A 16,709-nucleotide genomic window follows, 5' to 3' on the forward strand; every position below is an offset into this window, starting at 1 on the left:
AACCTACTGGCTTTCTACAATGGGGTAAGCACAGCAGCGGACACAGGAAAAACAACCAATGGATGTGATATATCTAGACTTCTGTAAAGCCTTTGACATGGTCCCCCCACAACATCTTTCTCTCTAAATTGGAGAGATACAGATGTGATGAGTGGACTGTTCACTGGATAACAAACTGGTTGGATGGTCGCATTCAGGGAGTAGTGGCCAACATCTCCAAGTCCAGATAGAGATCTGTGACAAGTCGTGTCCCTCAGGGGTCCATATTGGGACCAGTACTGTTTAATAGCTCCATCAATGATATAGGCAGTGAGATTGAGTACACCCTCAGCAAGTCTGCAGATGACACCAAGCTGAGTGGTGCAGTCTCCACACTGGAAGGATGGAATATCATCCAGAGGGACCTGGGCAAGTTGGAGAAGTGAGCCTGTGTGAACCTCATGAGATTCAACAAGGCCAAGCACAAAGTCCTGCACCTGGGTGGGGGCAATCTGCAGTTTCAATACAGGATGGGGGATGATGTGATTGAGAGAAACCCAGTGGAGAAAGACTTGGGGATGCTGACTGATGAGAAGGTTGACATGAGCCGTCAACATGCGCTCTCAGCCCACAAGGCCGACTGTATCCTGGGCTGCATCAAAAAAATCATGGCCAGCAGGTCGAGGGAGGTGATTCTGCCCCTCTATTCCTCTCTTGTGAGACCCCACCTGGAGTATTGTGCCCAGTTCTGGAATCCTCAACATAAGAAGGATATGGAACTGTTGGAGCAGGTCCAGAGGAGGGCTACAAGGATGATCAGAGGGCTGGAACACCTCCCATACAACAACAGACAGAGAGTGGGGTTGTTCAGCCTGGAGAAGAGAGGTGACCAAGGAGATTTTATAGCAACCTTCTAGTACCTGAAGGGAGCCTATAAGAGAGCTGGGGAGGGACTATTCACAAAGGCTTGTAGTGACAGGACTAGGAGGAATGACTATAAAATGGAGAGGGGCAGATTTAGACTAGATATAAGGAGGAATTTCTTCATGATGAGAGTGGTGAGAAACTGGAATTGGTTACTCAGGGAAGTTGTGGATGCCCCATCCCTGGAGGTGTTCAAGGTCAGGTTGGATGGGACCTTGGGCAGCCTGATCTAGTGGGAGGTGTCCCTGCCTATCGCAGGGGCATTGGAACTAGATGATCTTTAAGGGCCCCTTCAACCCAAGCTATTCTATGATTCTAAGATATAATTTTATCATTATAAATCAATGGAATTAAAAGCTACGCCGGATTTCCAAGAGTTTTTATTAAGAATTTTTTTTAAAGTTCAGAACTTGCATATCCCTAAATTCCTGGATGCACTAAATTATGAGGGCTAAATATTCAATATTCATATTCAAGTATTTTGTTGTAAGGTTATCTCATTCCAGACTCTGTTCTGGACTACAAATCAGTCAGTACCTGTAAGAATTTATTTCAGACATCATACACTTCATTTATCATTTGTCAAAATATCTGAATCCAGCTCAGTTCAATGGATGGCAATTGTCACAGGTCAAAGAAAATGTGCTGCTCTGCTGTTGCTGATCTTGCCAGATGAGTTTGGAGGCAGCAAAGCTCCTCCTGCCTCCTGCACCTTCCCACTGTATTTCTCTTCTCACAGAGCAGAAAGGCTCCAATAGGACTGGTGGGCCTGAGGTGTCAGCCCTTGTGCACTTTTGCTCTGCTCCTGGACATAGTTTTCTGCCACGCACAGAGCCCATGGCTTAAATGTCAACCTTTACCTGCATAGCTGCCTGGTCTGGTTCCTACCTAAACCTGAGTCTCATAGTCTCTGCATCCTGTTTCCTGGTCACTCCAGTCAGGGCTGTCCTACACACCTTGATAATTAGTTCGTCAAATAGATGACACCCTGTTCATTTTTACAGTTGTCTGTTTAGACTGGGAATTGTTTTGGTGGTTATCATTGGTTGTATTTGAAGGGAGAACAAAAAGGCAAAACTGCCCAGTTTCTTATATCTGAAATTAACACTAAAAACATGATGCTTGAGTAGTTAATTTGAATTTGATCTAATTGTCAAAGCAAAAGATGAAGAAATACTGCAAGCTCTTTGGGGCAATCTTTTCTATTCATGGTACACATGTACTTGCAGTGAAATAGTAGCACACAAAGAAGCACCAATTTAGATGTCCTTAATTTTTTGATGTGTTACGCACTTAAAATCTTTATTGTGATGACTGTGAAACTCTGAAATGGTAATAGAAAGAGCAACTTCTATCTCCTAATTCCCTCAAAATAGCTAAGAGTCTGTAGGGTCAGCCAAGAAATAACTTGAGGCTAAGCGTCTTGGTTGTGCCTTGCTGTCTTACTGTGAGATTTCTTTATAGTCCTCTGGGGACAGGGAGTGAGGCATTTGGAAAGCCTGCTCTTCAGTTGTCACAGGTCTGAATATAGCTCGTCTTAAATCTCCTTGCCTTTCTTTTTGTCCAGCTTGACTCCAGATGTCAGTGGTGATCTTTGTTACTCAATTAATGTATAATTAGAAAGAACCAGATCCAAAAAGGAAAATGCAGTGAGTGAAAATTGCAGGTATACACACCATCCAAATGCTCTTTGGAGCCTCATTTTTTAGAGGTAGATAGAGGTTCCTGCTGTTGGAAATAGGATTATACGTATAGTGGTCCTATTTCTACCTCCTGGTAAATGCTCTCTTAAGACAAATTGATAGTAATTTCTTAAAATATCTCTTTTTTGTGCCTTATAAGTACAGTTTTCATGGGTTTGAACCTAGATTCCCAAGGAGATCAGCCAGTCTAGATATATAAATATAACTTTCAGGAAGTCAATATATCTCCAACTCTAAGGAATGTGTTAAGTCTCTTTGTGCTGACACGATAGGGCTGTGATGCTTATACTGTATTTGATATGTTCAGGGCTCTTTCTTATGTATTATTCAGCTCATTGAAAAGAATACAATGCATTTAAAAGTTTTGAAACACAGTCGTTTCTCATTTTCTACTACCTATATTGAAACCTATCAAAATATCATATCTCAATATCAATTCTAGAAAGAACCAGATGCAGTGTTTCTGGGAAGCACTAATAGTTATTTTTCACTTTGAGGGGTTATTAGCTCTCCATGAATAGATTAAAACTGGCTTGCTCATTGTACTCTAAAGTAACCAAGGCCCTAGGTCCAAAGGAAAACTGATGCATCGTGTTACATTGATAACTTTAGAAGTTTTTCAAGGTCAAATTCTTTAAATTATTGTGGTCTGAATTATTTTTTACTCTTTGTCTATCACAAATTGCACACTACTTGTGTACTTTTATAAGCACCATATTAAAAATAGCTCATGAATATTAAAGTATTGCTGCTGAGAGCTTTGCAGGTTTCCAAAGATACTAATGAGAGGAATTTTGCTAACCGCCATTTATTTGACAGCAGTGTTTCAATAAGTTTTTAAATAAAAGCTCTGAAAAGTTACTTCATTCTAACACTGAAAAAGTTTTATTTAAAAAAATAGCAAAGACCTCTTTCCTCCCTCCTCCTGTGCTTGTATATAGATGTTTGATTTCAATGTCTGTTGTTTTCTCCCTGATATGACATTTTATTCAGAGTTCAACAAAAATAATATGACCTAATTCCAGTGTCAAAATTTTGAGTGCTGTCAGTCTATCTTCATTAGAAAGCTACTTTAAGCCAAAATTAAAAAATCTTCTGGTCACTAAAATGATGGTGCCACAGGTTTGCACCTAATGCCCTCACAACTGGTACTGCAGGTCATACCTAAGCAAGCTTGCACATACTGTCCTTTATTATAAGCCAATGATGAGTATGTTGAATAATGCCTTTATGATCCAACTTTAACTTTTTGCAGAGTTGTGTTCAGATCATACGTCACTTCATATATCTTGCCATTTTACTATGATCTTTGTCTTGATGTCACCCCAGCCTAAAAAGCAATAGAATAGATTTTAATAGAAAGCATCATGCAAGATCCTTCTTTTTTTGTTGCTTCCCTAAGGCAGTGACCTTGAATCATGAAAATGGAAGGAACTCTGCTTACTGAGAAGAATAGGTGTGAGGTAAAAAAATCAATTCGTATTTGTACTGAAATTTATTGTATCAGTCGATGAACCCTGCTAGTTTGTTGATACCTTTTGCATGGTAATGCCTTATTTAGCTCAGAACATGAACATCAAGAGCAGTAGAGCTTTCTGTAGATTGTACCTATGCAAATGTTCAGACATGTTACCCATTGTAAGAATGTTGATTGAATGCATCCTCAGAAATTTGTTCTATGCTGCGCCTGCATTTAAGAAATGTCTTCTTTTTTTCTTTCCATCGGAAGTGCAGCCAAAAGTGTAGAAGGTCTGAATATGGTGATCTGGACCATCTGGATATTGGTAGAGGATAAAAGAATCAGCATAATAAGCTTCAGAAGGTTTTACTGCTTCACTCACTGGTGGCACAACTCTAGTTCCAAATGTAGCAAGAGTTTGATGGGAATGCCATTTATGTTTTTGAGGAGTAACAGTGAGTGTCATTTAGCTGGTGAGGAAACAAATTTAAGGTACATGACATTCTCCATAAACTGTAATTCATTAAATATGACACTGGTTCAAGACCAGGATTCTTCTTATATCTTTATTTTGTATTTTTTGTCACTTCTTTATGTTGTATTTTCCCATTTGCTTAATGCAAAGATGACACAATAAAGTTCTAAGAGATCTAGAGATGATATATGTAAAGCATTTTGAAATTTCATTAGTCTTTGAAAGGAAAATATTCCCTCTGATTTCTGAGTAGTTAAATAATCTTGGGTGATATCTTGAAAGCTGGAAAAATAACAGTATGTAGTGGCTCTGTTCACAATGGCAAAACATAAAGAGGCACAGCAAGGCAGCTTATGGGAAAGATAGTACAATAACAACACTGACCTCCTGACATTTGTAAATTAGGAAGGGCAATTCTAAATCAAAAACAGCACCAGAAACTCTGGGAATGGAAACAAGCTTAATTCTTTGTCATGTAAAGAACCTAAGATTTCCGTAGCAGCAGGTCAGATTTTCAGCCCTGCCTATGTGTCCTCTCATTTCATACATTCCCAACAGCTGTATCCATCTGCTGGCCTTGGGAATAAGCAGAAGCCAGTGGTGAAGAAGTGGGGTGGGTGGATGCGGACTGGCACTCTTTCCATGCCAATGAGACACAGAATTGCCCAGGAAAGTGGGGATATGAATACTCCTCTGTTCCTGCTGGGGGATCTCTTTGCAGTCAAGACCCTCCTTTCCTACGATGTCTACTGAACTGGCTGAACACTACCACCACAGCAAACAACAAACTGCTGCCATCCGGAAACAGTGGCCCAGACCAGATCTCTCCTTAAAATGAATACTAATCAGATATAATGGCATTCACTGAGAGATTATTTCCACTGCTGCTGTTAGTTTTCTGAATGCGAGGTTTCTTTCATAGTGTAGGTCCTGGAGCTTGACTGATCCCCAGCAAGAGTTTGGTGGAACATCCCTTGGAGGACAGGGAGTTCAGCTGGGGCTTGGAATGCGGGGTTACACCTCTTTTCATTTAAAGACACAGTCCTAAATCTTTACTCACCAAATCATGACTATAGTACTCTTCTATAATCACAATATAGCCTTTTCATCTTGTTTTTCAGTATAGTCATACTAGGCTAATCACTGTTGTGCCACTTGAAAGAAGGAGGTTTAATATCTTCAAATATAGATTTAATTAACTGGAGTATATGCTTCTCTGAATTTTCCATGTGTGTAAAAAAAGTGATGTTCTCAGAAGAATGTGTTCTTATATTGAGTAAGAATTCACACTTCAGAACTGTTTATTAAAAAATAAATATTTTTTTTTAATTGGAACAATATTTTTCTGTTACATTTATTTCCACTTCTCCGTGAGACATAGTTGTTAGGAAAGGAGGTAGAAAGCATTTCTTGACTTTAGGAAATAGAGTAAATGGATCTTGAATGGGACATAACAAATTTTTGATATACATAATAGTTTAAGTCCAATTCATTAGCATAGGCGTTTCACATAAATATATAAAAATAAATGTGTTATTACTATTTTTTGTGCCAGAGAGTTTGTGGGGATGAAAAAGATTCAACGTGTGGTATTTTCATTTTGTTTTGCAGATAATTCTTCTTAACTGTTTAACTTGGTCACCAGAGTCCACCACATCTTTGTTTTTACTACTTTGGTGTGGTTTTGAAATATGTTTTCACTCACAGTACCTGCCAAAACTTTCCCTACTGGCACATCATAGCCCAAACAGTTTTTAGCAATGTGCAACTGTTATGTTTGAAATAGTGTATTCTCTTCTGTAATATTAAAAAAAAATGCTGCAATGCCATGTAAATCTTAGCTGTAAAATTAGCTCAGATCAGTAGTATAATTATGTTCTTCTTTATATATATATATGTATTTTCTTTATCTGCCCTTATACCTCATATTATTAATATATGAGGCTCTCACATACAAGGTGGTGATTTAATGTTCCTAGGACAGGATTAATCTTGAAATGAAAGGTAGTTTTTAAAAAGCGGAACAGATCAACCCAAATATCTAAACTAAGGTCCCAAGTTGTTCTTCTATGCATGATATTGGAGAGATTAATTCCTAAGTGCTCCCAGTAGCGGATGTATAATGAGTTCTATGACAGTATGCTATAGTAAACAGCAGAGAAAAGAATGTGACAAGAGGTTGTGGATCAGAAGAAATCCCATAAAACAGATGTCAAGAGAATCCTTGTATTCAGCCTCTGAGGCCACCCGCCCAGTGGCGCGAGCAGCAGCAGGGCTGGCCCCAGTGTGGTACACTTCCCCTTCTTCCGGAAAAACAGCTGGATGCTGTTCCTCCATTCTAGGAAATTAGTGTGCTTTTGGGACATGTGGAGTGCTTACAGTCTAGAAGAGAACGTCATACCTGCCTCATACCATTGGCTAGTGAAAATTGGTCTGACAGTAGTCATGAAGACTATTACCTTTTTCTTTCTTTTTCAAACTGAGATATCATTTTCAGTGGAAAGGCCTTGTATTTACATGTTCATTGACCTACTTGCACATCTCTAGTGGCCTACATTTCTTTTCAGAAATTCAGTTGTTTTTCCTTGGTAATTGCATTTGCTTCTAATCATATTAATACTGAACAGATCAAGAGTTAAAACATTTAATCCTGTGTTCTTCTGATTTCTGTTTTCTCTAAAGGATGAGTCATATGAGTACAAATGTTATTCTTTAGTAATCTCAAACAGGAATATTTATTCCCTCATTAGAAAAACAATAAATCAGCAAACAGAAAAATGTGAAACAATAATGTTTATGAACTCCTAACTATATCTTACAGTTATTGTTCTTTTTTTATTTTAAAAAGTTCCCCCACCCTTAAAAAAAAAAAAGTATTCATAAATGTGCTGGATTGCTATTGCTGAAGCCTAAAACCTGGAACCTTTCTCTTCCAAGGTCCCACATGAATAAACAGCAGAAGTCCATGAGCCCTTCTGAGAACTACATGTCTAGTGCAACAGTGATTTGAGCAGAAACAACAGATCAGCAACAGGTCCTTGAGCAGAGACAATAGAATCACTTTTTGATTTCCATCATGCCTCTACTTTCTGCACAAACACTGTGGTAGAGAGGTAACCTACGTTTTATGATAATTTGTTCTTGGCATTTCTGATGGATTTAACAGGTTTTTATTACTTAGGGATACAGCAAAACATGGTTTTTTTGTGATTGTGTAAAACTAAACATAGACAGCAATTCACAACCAGGTTATTCTTAAATTTATAAATATTTCTGCCATTTTATGTTATTTTGATCTCCAACTACCAAAAGTATAGAGCATAAAAGCCTTTATAAGACATTTTTCTGCCAGATAACATCATAGCCATTTCATTAAGTACTTCCTTAGGTGGATATGACTGTGATGTTTCATTAAAAAGAGAAGGTTTGGGGGTTTTGGGTTCTACAGTGGAAAACGGAATTAGAGACAAGAAGAAAGGATTCCTTGCAAAATAATTGAGACCTTAGTCAAGAGGAGGAGCATCCTTTCAAAGGCATTGGGCCAGTGTTCTAAATTAAGAGATTCTGCTGCTGCTGACAAGAGTAGGTGCATGTTCAGTACAGAAAACCATGCCCTGACTGTAGATTTTGAGTGCCCTGGTATTTGGTAAACCCAAAGGTCATTAAACTTGTTTGGCTTGTGTCTCTCCTACTGCAAAGAGAAAATGCTGTGGGTGCTGTCTGCTTCACCCATATGCAGTCATAATGTTGGCTCTGCCTTAAGAGCCTTCACAGCTGTGCTGTAGCAGTTAGTTCCCAACATGACTCAGATGGAGAATTTTATTTAATCTGCCCAAGACTTTTGCAAAAAAAGGAGAATTTTCATTTGTGAAAACTGCTGAAGCTGTGCAAAGATGAAAACAGCTCATGTGAACAAGAGGCTGCATCTCAAAAGCAGATTTCCTATTCTCTTAGGAAATAATTTCAGTGAAAATGGAAAGACAGGATTAAAATAAAACAATTTCATTGACTTGGCCACCTTAATTTGCTATTAAGACATCAGCCATAATTTGTCTTCCCTCTAGCTCATAAACAAGAATGGTTAAAGAAGTGCCTGGGTGTCTATGGGCTTTTTGTTTGTTTGTTTAGTGGCTATACAGACAGCTTTTCTTGTAAGCTAAATGGTTTTTAAAAGTGGGCTTTAAGAGAAAACACTGTCATAGATGCATCTTAGCCCTGTGTGTTGGTTCAGTAAGTACAAATTTGGGATAATAATGTTTTTTCTCCCCCCCTTCCCCCATATTTTTGTTCACTATTCGCACTATAAACTATAAACTCCCTTTTAAATTCTAAGCTTCTTTACTATCACTGAAATCCACACAAAGCAAAAAAAAAAAATATCTTGTTCCTAACAAAGGGGTAATTACAACAATGAAATCTGTAGATTCAGTTCACCAAAAGCTCTCTTGAAAACAAGGGAGAGCTGCTAGCCTGGTCTACAGGTCAGAACTTTGGGAACTTTTAAAGTAACACTTAGATCATTTGCTTAAACACTGAATTTTGGAGAGGTGGGCCTGAGGTCACCTGATAAATATGTGAGATCATATCTCTTATTTGTAATTCTGAGGCAGAATGTCACTAACCACAAGATTCAAACACACACAAGGAATCCCAATTTGCAGAGCTGACAGGAATACTCCAGTCATCTAACATCTTCATCTTTGTTGGGGAGCACTAAGAATTAAAAATCATCTTTGAGCTGTACCCATTGAATCCTAATTAACATAAGAAAATGCTTTTCTACAGAGGCTTTACCACAGGACTTCTTTTTTTTCAGTTGCATATAACTAACATAAAGTGCACACTAACTATTCATATACAGTCTCAGAGTGTATTTCGTACACACACACACACAAAACCCCTCCAAGTTCCAGATGTGCTGTGTATCTTGTTTAGCTGACTTTATTCTTCTGTAAAGCCAAGAGAAATATTAATCATTCATTTACTGTTAGGGGATGGGTCGTCTTCTCGTATTTCAGGAAAGGGGGTGGAAAAGTAAAGTAAGCCAATTTTTTTCCTATTTAAGGCCAAAGCTGGGTAATGCTTGTGGCTGAGTTCTGTACATGGCCCAGTGCTGCAAGGGAAGGGAACAACCGATGTTGCTATTTTGAACAGATTTTTCTACACTCCCTCCCCCCCCCATTTTTATTTTTGCACAGAGAGTCTCATGTCTAACATTTAGACATGATGAGCTTTGTGCATAAAGTAACTTTGCTCATTCTTGCTGTGTTTCAACCTTCAGTTATTTTGGCACAACAAGACGGTGAGTAATTCAAGCTTCTTATTATTTTAATGTTTCTATTTTATTTTTACTTTCACCAGTGATGTTAATATCTTGCAAGAAATGTGTATTCACAAATCTCACTTTTCCTTTGTTAATTCAGGAGTCAGATACTGAAATTCAATGCTGAAGCTGAAAGCTGCAGGAGTTTGCATTAGCATCCCAAAGGTTTTTCTTTGCTTTGCTTGCTTCTGTGGCTGAAGGGACTCTATAGGACTGTCTCTCTTAGCTGCATTTGTTCTTGTTCTTACTTGTTTTCCTCTTGCAGACACCAGAGAGTTTCTTTTCGCTCTTGGAATAACATTTTAACCGTTATCTCTGTGCTACCTGGAAGTTAATTATCACAAGCAATAAGTCTTTTCTTCCAGGTTTCTTTGTTTGGAATTCTCTGTTGTACTTGCATGTTTTCTGCTGGCAGCATGGGGAGGTGTTTAAACAACCTGTGTGCGGAAAACAGCCTCAAATTCTAAGCCATTTTGATGAAACAGTTTTTAACAATGATGTATGAAAATATGTCAGCCTAGGGGATTTTTACTTTGACATAAAGCAAGAAAGTGTATTAATTCCCCCAGCTGAAATAGTTTGAATTGTGTATCTACAGGCTGTTTCGGTCCCTCACAAGACTCATTAGCAGCTGATGGTATCTGGAAGTCTGTGCAAGTATGTGTGTGCGTGTTTACAGAGAGTAAGAACACCAAAACCCAAATAAATATTGAATTTAGAGGGGTAATATACTTTGTATACAATATTTCAACTTAGATTGAAGATAAGTATGGTATGACTATTAAAGTTAAACAGCTGACATTCCACAAGTACAGCTGACCTTTTTTGGATGTGTCCTGTGTCTGCTTGCCAGACATTGTAAACCAGACCTTCCTTGAGATAAAACCCTTTTCTTTCTTGTAAATATGAAAGATCTGCAATGTATTCATTCCTGCGTCTAGGCAATTAATAACTACAAATAACTTGATTAACAGTTGCCAAATTAATTGTAGTGCAGTAAAGGAAGCCTTTAAAACCACACCCTACACCATTCTGTATGATGCAAAAAAAAGGAAATTAATACTTTAGCCATTTCATGGCAAATTCAGCTGCCTCAGGACACCTGGAAAGGCCTCTGACCTGAAAAGGTGGCAGTGAGTCTGTCAGCTGATGAAGCTCAACAGGCTCTGTGTGTGAGCTTGTTGGGTAACATCATCTGCAACAGTGGTGTACCCAAATAGCAGCCTCCCTCACCAAGCACAGCCACAGGCTAACCCTTGTAAAGTATCTGAAAAGGAAAATAGGACATGTAAAAGTGTTCTATAGAGAACAAATATAGTATATTGTAAACTGATACTTTTCTATTTCTCCTTTTCCAGTATATAAATTGTCCCATCAGTGTTCCTCAGTGAAGAAAATACTATAAAACATGAGCAAACATATGCTGTGAGTTTTCTCTGCTTACAGCAACGGATATTATACGTAGTGCCTAAATGTATCTCCAGAGGGATAAGTACTAAGGGACCATCCAATATAAAAAAAGGAATATCAAGTTTATTTATCTCAATAAGCAATCACCCCCTGAGTGCTTGATCTCTTTCCCTCACTTTGGGCATATCCCTGAACATTTCTGAGGTGCAACACGTATTTGACTCAAGAAATGGTAAATTTTGTGTAGATGAATAATATATAAATGAGTGCGAAGAAGTATTCTCATTTCTCTGCCACATTCCTGTTTCATGGTGTAGTAACATTTCCTAACTGGACTAACTTCCATAGTACTTACAGGGACAAGGTTACACAGAGAGACTGATAAAACACAGATTATCCTTTACAATATTGAATTTTGCCCTCTCTTTAGAATATTCCTGTCCACTCATTTGAATATTCTTTTCTCACAGAAAATAACAATTGAAGGAGTTAATTACTAGCATCACTAATTCACGTGCAGGGTAGTGATGGACTGGGAGGCCAAATTTTCCACAACTCAGAAGAGAATTTCCAGACAAGCTAAAATGTTCTTTCTTGTCAAGAAAAGAATGTTTCTATGGTTAGTGTCAAATGTGAGTCAGTATAAAATTTTCCTTGGGAAAGCCTGCCAGAAGACAAGACTTGGCAAGGTATTAGAGAAACTGCTTAGTATACACTTGGTTTAGGATAGTCAGATGTACCTCTGGGCTATGTATTTCTCTGTCTTGCTGTAAGAGCTAGGAGTAAATATTCAAGCACAGCCTCAGGATGAACCTCTTCAAAATCTCAGGAACTGGATATTGTGGAACAAGGAATTTTCTGTTACTTCCATAAGCAAAAGCTGTAAGCCACTCGGATGCTTTTAGCCTGCAAATTAAATCACCTTGATGCAATTCAGGTTTGTTGAGTTAGTGTAAGGTATTTGCAAGCCCTGACCATGTTCAAGATAAAATGCTTTCTGGTGGTTGACATGATATAAAGCTGGTGCTTCAGATCTGACAGATTATTCAGATTCAAGCAATGTATATTCAGTTCCACCATTTGAAGGCTCCTTTCATTCCTGCATATTAAACTACTGAAAAGTGTAAGATCTTTGAACGCTTCTTTAGAAAGAAATCCATCCTCTACCCAACCAGTATGATTTGTGCAAGCATTTACTAGCCTCATGGCCTACATTCATACCATTTATCTTGAGTTTGTACAGCCAATCTAGACAGCAACTTCCAGAAGACTGCATAATTTTTAGTTAGACAGACTGGAGTGATTTGGCAATTTCCACCAACTACAAAGGAAGCATATGCACAGCCTAGCTTACATCAGTGCCAAAGGGGAGCTTAGATGGGCTTGGCCTGTCTGAGCTGCATCTGAGATTACTAAGGAAAGTCTCAGTCATCTGTAATGTGATACTTCTCATAAGTACAACCCATAGTCCTTGAGGAACTTCACTGAGGTCATCAGGAAAACTAGTGCTCTAAATACAGCGATAGCAAAGCCAGAAACCCTTCATTATTATTCCAACTAATTTTTTGCTATAATGTAATTTAGTGTTTTCCGTGTAATGCAAGTGTTATCTTGGATGTTTGGTCAGGAAGTTCATTTCTGAGGGAATGACTGAATCCTAAAATATTTGAGAATAGTTATTGACCTTTAATATTACTTTCAGTTGCAAATTACAGTTTCAAAATGGCCATTACATGCTTTCAGGAGGCAACATGCAAAGAACTTTATGTTGAACCCCTACTTCTGATCCCCCAGAAATGAAAGATGATGTTTTAGGAAAGCTTATAAACAGCTTAGTTTAGCCATTTTGCTTTCTTCTTTTATTAAGGAAAGGATTAGGTAGGTAATGAAGTAGATGTGTACTGCACTGATGCGGTATACTTGTGAGACTGTCAGACTGACATTTTTAGCATTTACCTATATGCAACGTTGTGCATACGCATTCTTTGTTGATACATCAGCTAGTTTAAAGGTAATGCTAATGACAGAACTATTTCTTCTCAAAGGCTTTCTTAGCACAGAAAACTCTCCCTCCAGATATTTGAAGGTAAAACCAGATGATGCATGACTATGAGCCAGCAGATAATTACACCATCATAAGTAGTATGGACTATGTAAAGGTATGAAAGATCAGAGATCTACTGCTCTTCCATTTTTCCTAACTGCTTTTTACCAAGCACACAGCTGACAAGGTTATGCTTAGGAAAATTGAAACATTCCTTTCAGACCTGGAAAAACCATGCTAAATGAAAGCCTGGGGAATCCACCCCCTCTAAACACTATATATGTTCTTGGAAATCTGACAAATTTCATAAACACATTTTCAATCACACATCCCTGGAAGACATTAGACTGAGGAAAATGAGACCATTATATATCCCTTTCATTATTTTCCAGATTTGTTCTTTATTTGAGACCGAATCTACACAGACTGATTTTCTAAAAGAGAGCTGGAGCTGGAAACATCCACTACTTTATTATAGGGGGAAGAGGAAGAGGTAGAAGGGCATTATGTCTGGCATGAATATTACTGTCAATGCCTCAGTAAGGTTCTTTACATTTGCTCCCTTCTTAGTGCTGCAGATTACAAGCAGATTATATTTCCTCTTGCATCTACTGCCAAAGTTTTGAGTTTTAAAATAGGCAACCAAGCATCACTTACAAAATCTTATCTGGTGCCAGTCTTATGCAACAGCTGGGTTTTGCCTAGTTTTGATTAATGCTATTGAAGGGAAAGAAAGGAGTGAATTACTACCATTCTTTGTTTCACATGGATCTATTAGTCATTGCTCCAGTTACATGCTAATATTGTTCAAACCTTCTTTTAATCAGAAATGTGCAGAAAATGCTTCATAATTGGAGAAATGTGCTATAAGTCATTAATGGGAATGATGCAGAGTGTCATTTAGTATTTTAGATTAAAAGCATTCTTTTCAGAGCTGAAAGGTTCAGCCTACCAGTAGGGGTAACAATAACAAAGCGTGACTTCCCAGGCTATCAGGCACCGTGAAAACTATATTACTCTCGATGTTTTTGTGGCAAGTTAGTAATGTGGAGAAGAGCTCAAGCCACTGCTGCTGTAACAGTTTTAATTTTTTGGTTTGAAGTAATAATTCATCAAAATCCACAGAAATGGAAATTAGTGCAATGGTCAAATTGTCATATCCATTAATACTTCACATTATGCTGTCCTTTAGTCATACTTGTTTAAGAAACTAGGCAAAAGATCTCAGCTAAAAAAAAGAAAACTGTTGTTAATAGCAAAGATCTGTTGTTAACAAAATGAGAGGGTTTTTGCCTTTAGGTAACTGAATTAGACTGCCACATCATTGCAGAAATTTGATGTGATGGAGCAAAATTCAATTTATAATTAGCAACACCCAAAAATATAAAACACAGACTTGAAAGGGGTATAGTAATTTTTTTTCCGGTTCAACTTGACAACTGCTACCTCATTCTCCTTGTGGTAGCTGCTGAATTTTGAATTGCAAAACTTTAATGTAGTTCAGAGTTCAGTACTTACGATCTGTATGTCTACAGTTTTGAGGTATTCTGATTTTGGGTTTTGGCAAGTGTTTCAACCCAAAATGGAACAAATATTTTGGTGTTATCATTTTACTTGCTGTGATACTTAACCAGGCTATCCCTCCTTTGACACATCCATGTTAATAACCCTGTACAGGAAGAGAGCTGGGAACAGATGTGATTCGTTCTCCAGAAGTGATGTAAAGGTTATTTTGCTTCTGTACCTTAAGGTCAGGCTGTTGAGGGCAGTGTGGATGGGAGCAGAAGAATGTTACAGCCTCTGGCCCTCAGCATACTGCCCATCTCCAGCCCAGGGGATCCGGTGGATTCCTTCTGGTGATAAGGCTGTTCGGGGCTGTCCTGCTCACAATGATCTGTTACAGAGATGGAGACTCACTGCAGTTGGCTTCTCTTGGCCATGTTAGTACTAGATACAGGAGCCAGTGTTCTGGCTTAGTTACTGCTGCAGGACAGCTACACCTCTATGGATTTTTTTTCTTCCATTGAGTCTTTTGATGCACAGGGTTTCTGAAGCTTTACTTTCTGTCCTCTCTATGGGTCCCCTGACAAGAGATGCTTTATCCCCGGAAAAATCTATAAGGATTTCCCGTAGAATTTTCTGATCTTTCTCCATTCAGCACAGACATTGTGTATCTGGGAAATTAGATTACGGTATTTATGTTTAGGGACTATTCCATTAATATTTCACACATTGCTTTGAGACTGTATAATGATTTCAAAGATTAATCCTTATGCTACTCCTGACTGTGGCTGATGAACTGACATCCTCCACAGGCAGTAAAAAATTGCATATTACAGGAGTCAAAGAGTCTCTTCTGTGAGTATAACAGAGATAGAGGTGTGCTTATCCTATCTTAAATGCCAGCAGGGTGCAAGAAGGAATGAGTTCCATCAGTGAATGTACAGGAATGCATCTTTCACAGAGAGGCATAGTAGATTATATTTTGCATTTACATTTTCAAGTGGTTGTTATTTCTTTTCATATTATATTTCCTAAGTTCTCCCCATTTGGCTTTGGGAAAACTTAATCTGCTTCCAACTACTGCTTTTATTTATTTCTTTTTGCTTCAGAGCCCATCTTGTTGTCTTCAGGTTTGTAAAGTTGAAGACTCTGCCATTTTTGTGTCAAAATGATGATGGAAAACATGATATCACCCCTTCCGACAACAACCGTTTGTTGGTTTCAATTTGGATAAATTTCAGCTCTGAGACTTCTGGCTTTGTTTAATGAAAGTACAGTGGAGATTCTTTTCAGATTAGCTAAGAGACTACTTCCATTTTCTCTCATTTATGTCAAACCCTTCATTTAAACATGAACTAGCAGACTGAGAATGAAAACGGTACCTACTTTAACAATGGCTGCACATTTTTGTCATGCTTTGATCCACACAACTACTCTGTGAAGAAATGTCTGCCAGGGAGGAGAGGTCATCACAGGACATTGAACAGGATGAATGTGATGATAATGGAAAGATACATACTTTAAGAATGAATGTGTTATGTTATTTTGAAAATCTAGGCCTTCTCCTACAGCTGAAGGGGCACTCAAATGACTCTTAAGAAATGGAAGATGTGACTCATAGATTTAAGACTTTAGCTGAGTTTGTACAAGAATGACCTTCAGCATAATACAAAGCTATCCACAGGCACAGGAGACCCACCCCTTTCTGCTGCTTGTTTTCTCTTACAACCACTGTGCATCCCATCCTGGAGGGTGGCACAGGCACCTCTGCCCTCTTACCAGGCAGCAAGGTTTCCTTCCATGTACAAAACTTCAATGGACTGCTATGGTGGCTTCAGGCACCAACTTATTCCAAACCCCGGCACTGCGAGGGACAGAGGATTGCAGGA

The 16,709-nt window shown here is 38.4% G+C and overlaps 1 protein-coding gene across 1 annotated transcript in view; it reads left to right on the forward strand.

Annotated features, from left to right (window-relative positions):
- Positions 1 to 9,612: 9,612 nt before the first annotated feature.
- COL3A1 (collagen type III alpha 1 chain) overlaps positions 9,613 to 16,709 on the forward strand; it is a 50,465-nt gene continuing 43,368 nt past the window's right edge. The window contains exon 1 of the mRNA XM_069860771.1: positions 9,613 to 9,842. Coding sequence (XP_069716872.1) covers positions 9,764 to 9,842 — 79 coding nt within the window. The 5' untranslated portion in view covers positions 9,613 to 9,763. The remainder of the gene's footprint in view (positions 9,843 to 16,709) is intronic.

The sequence above is a fragment of the Phaenicophaeus curvirostris genome, chromosome 7 (assembly GCF_032191515.1).
Source record: "Phaenicophaeus curvirostris isolate KB17595 chromosome 7, BPBGC_Pcur_1.0, whole genome shotgun sequence".
NCBI lineage: Eukaryota > Metazoa > Chordata > Aves > Cuculiformes > Cuculidae > Phaenicophaeus > Phaenicophaeus curvirostris.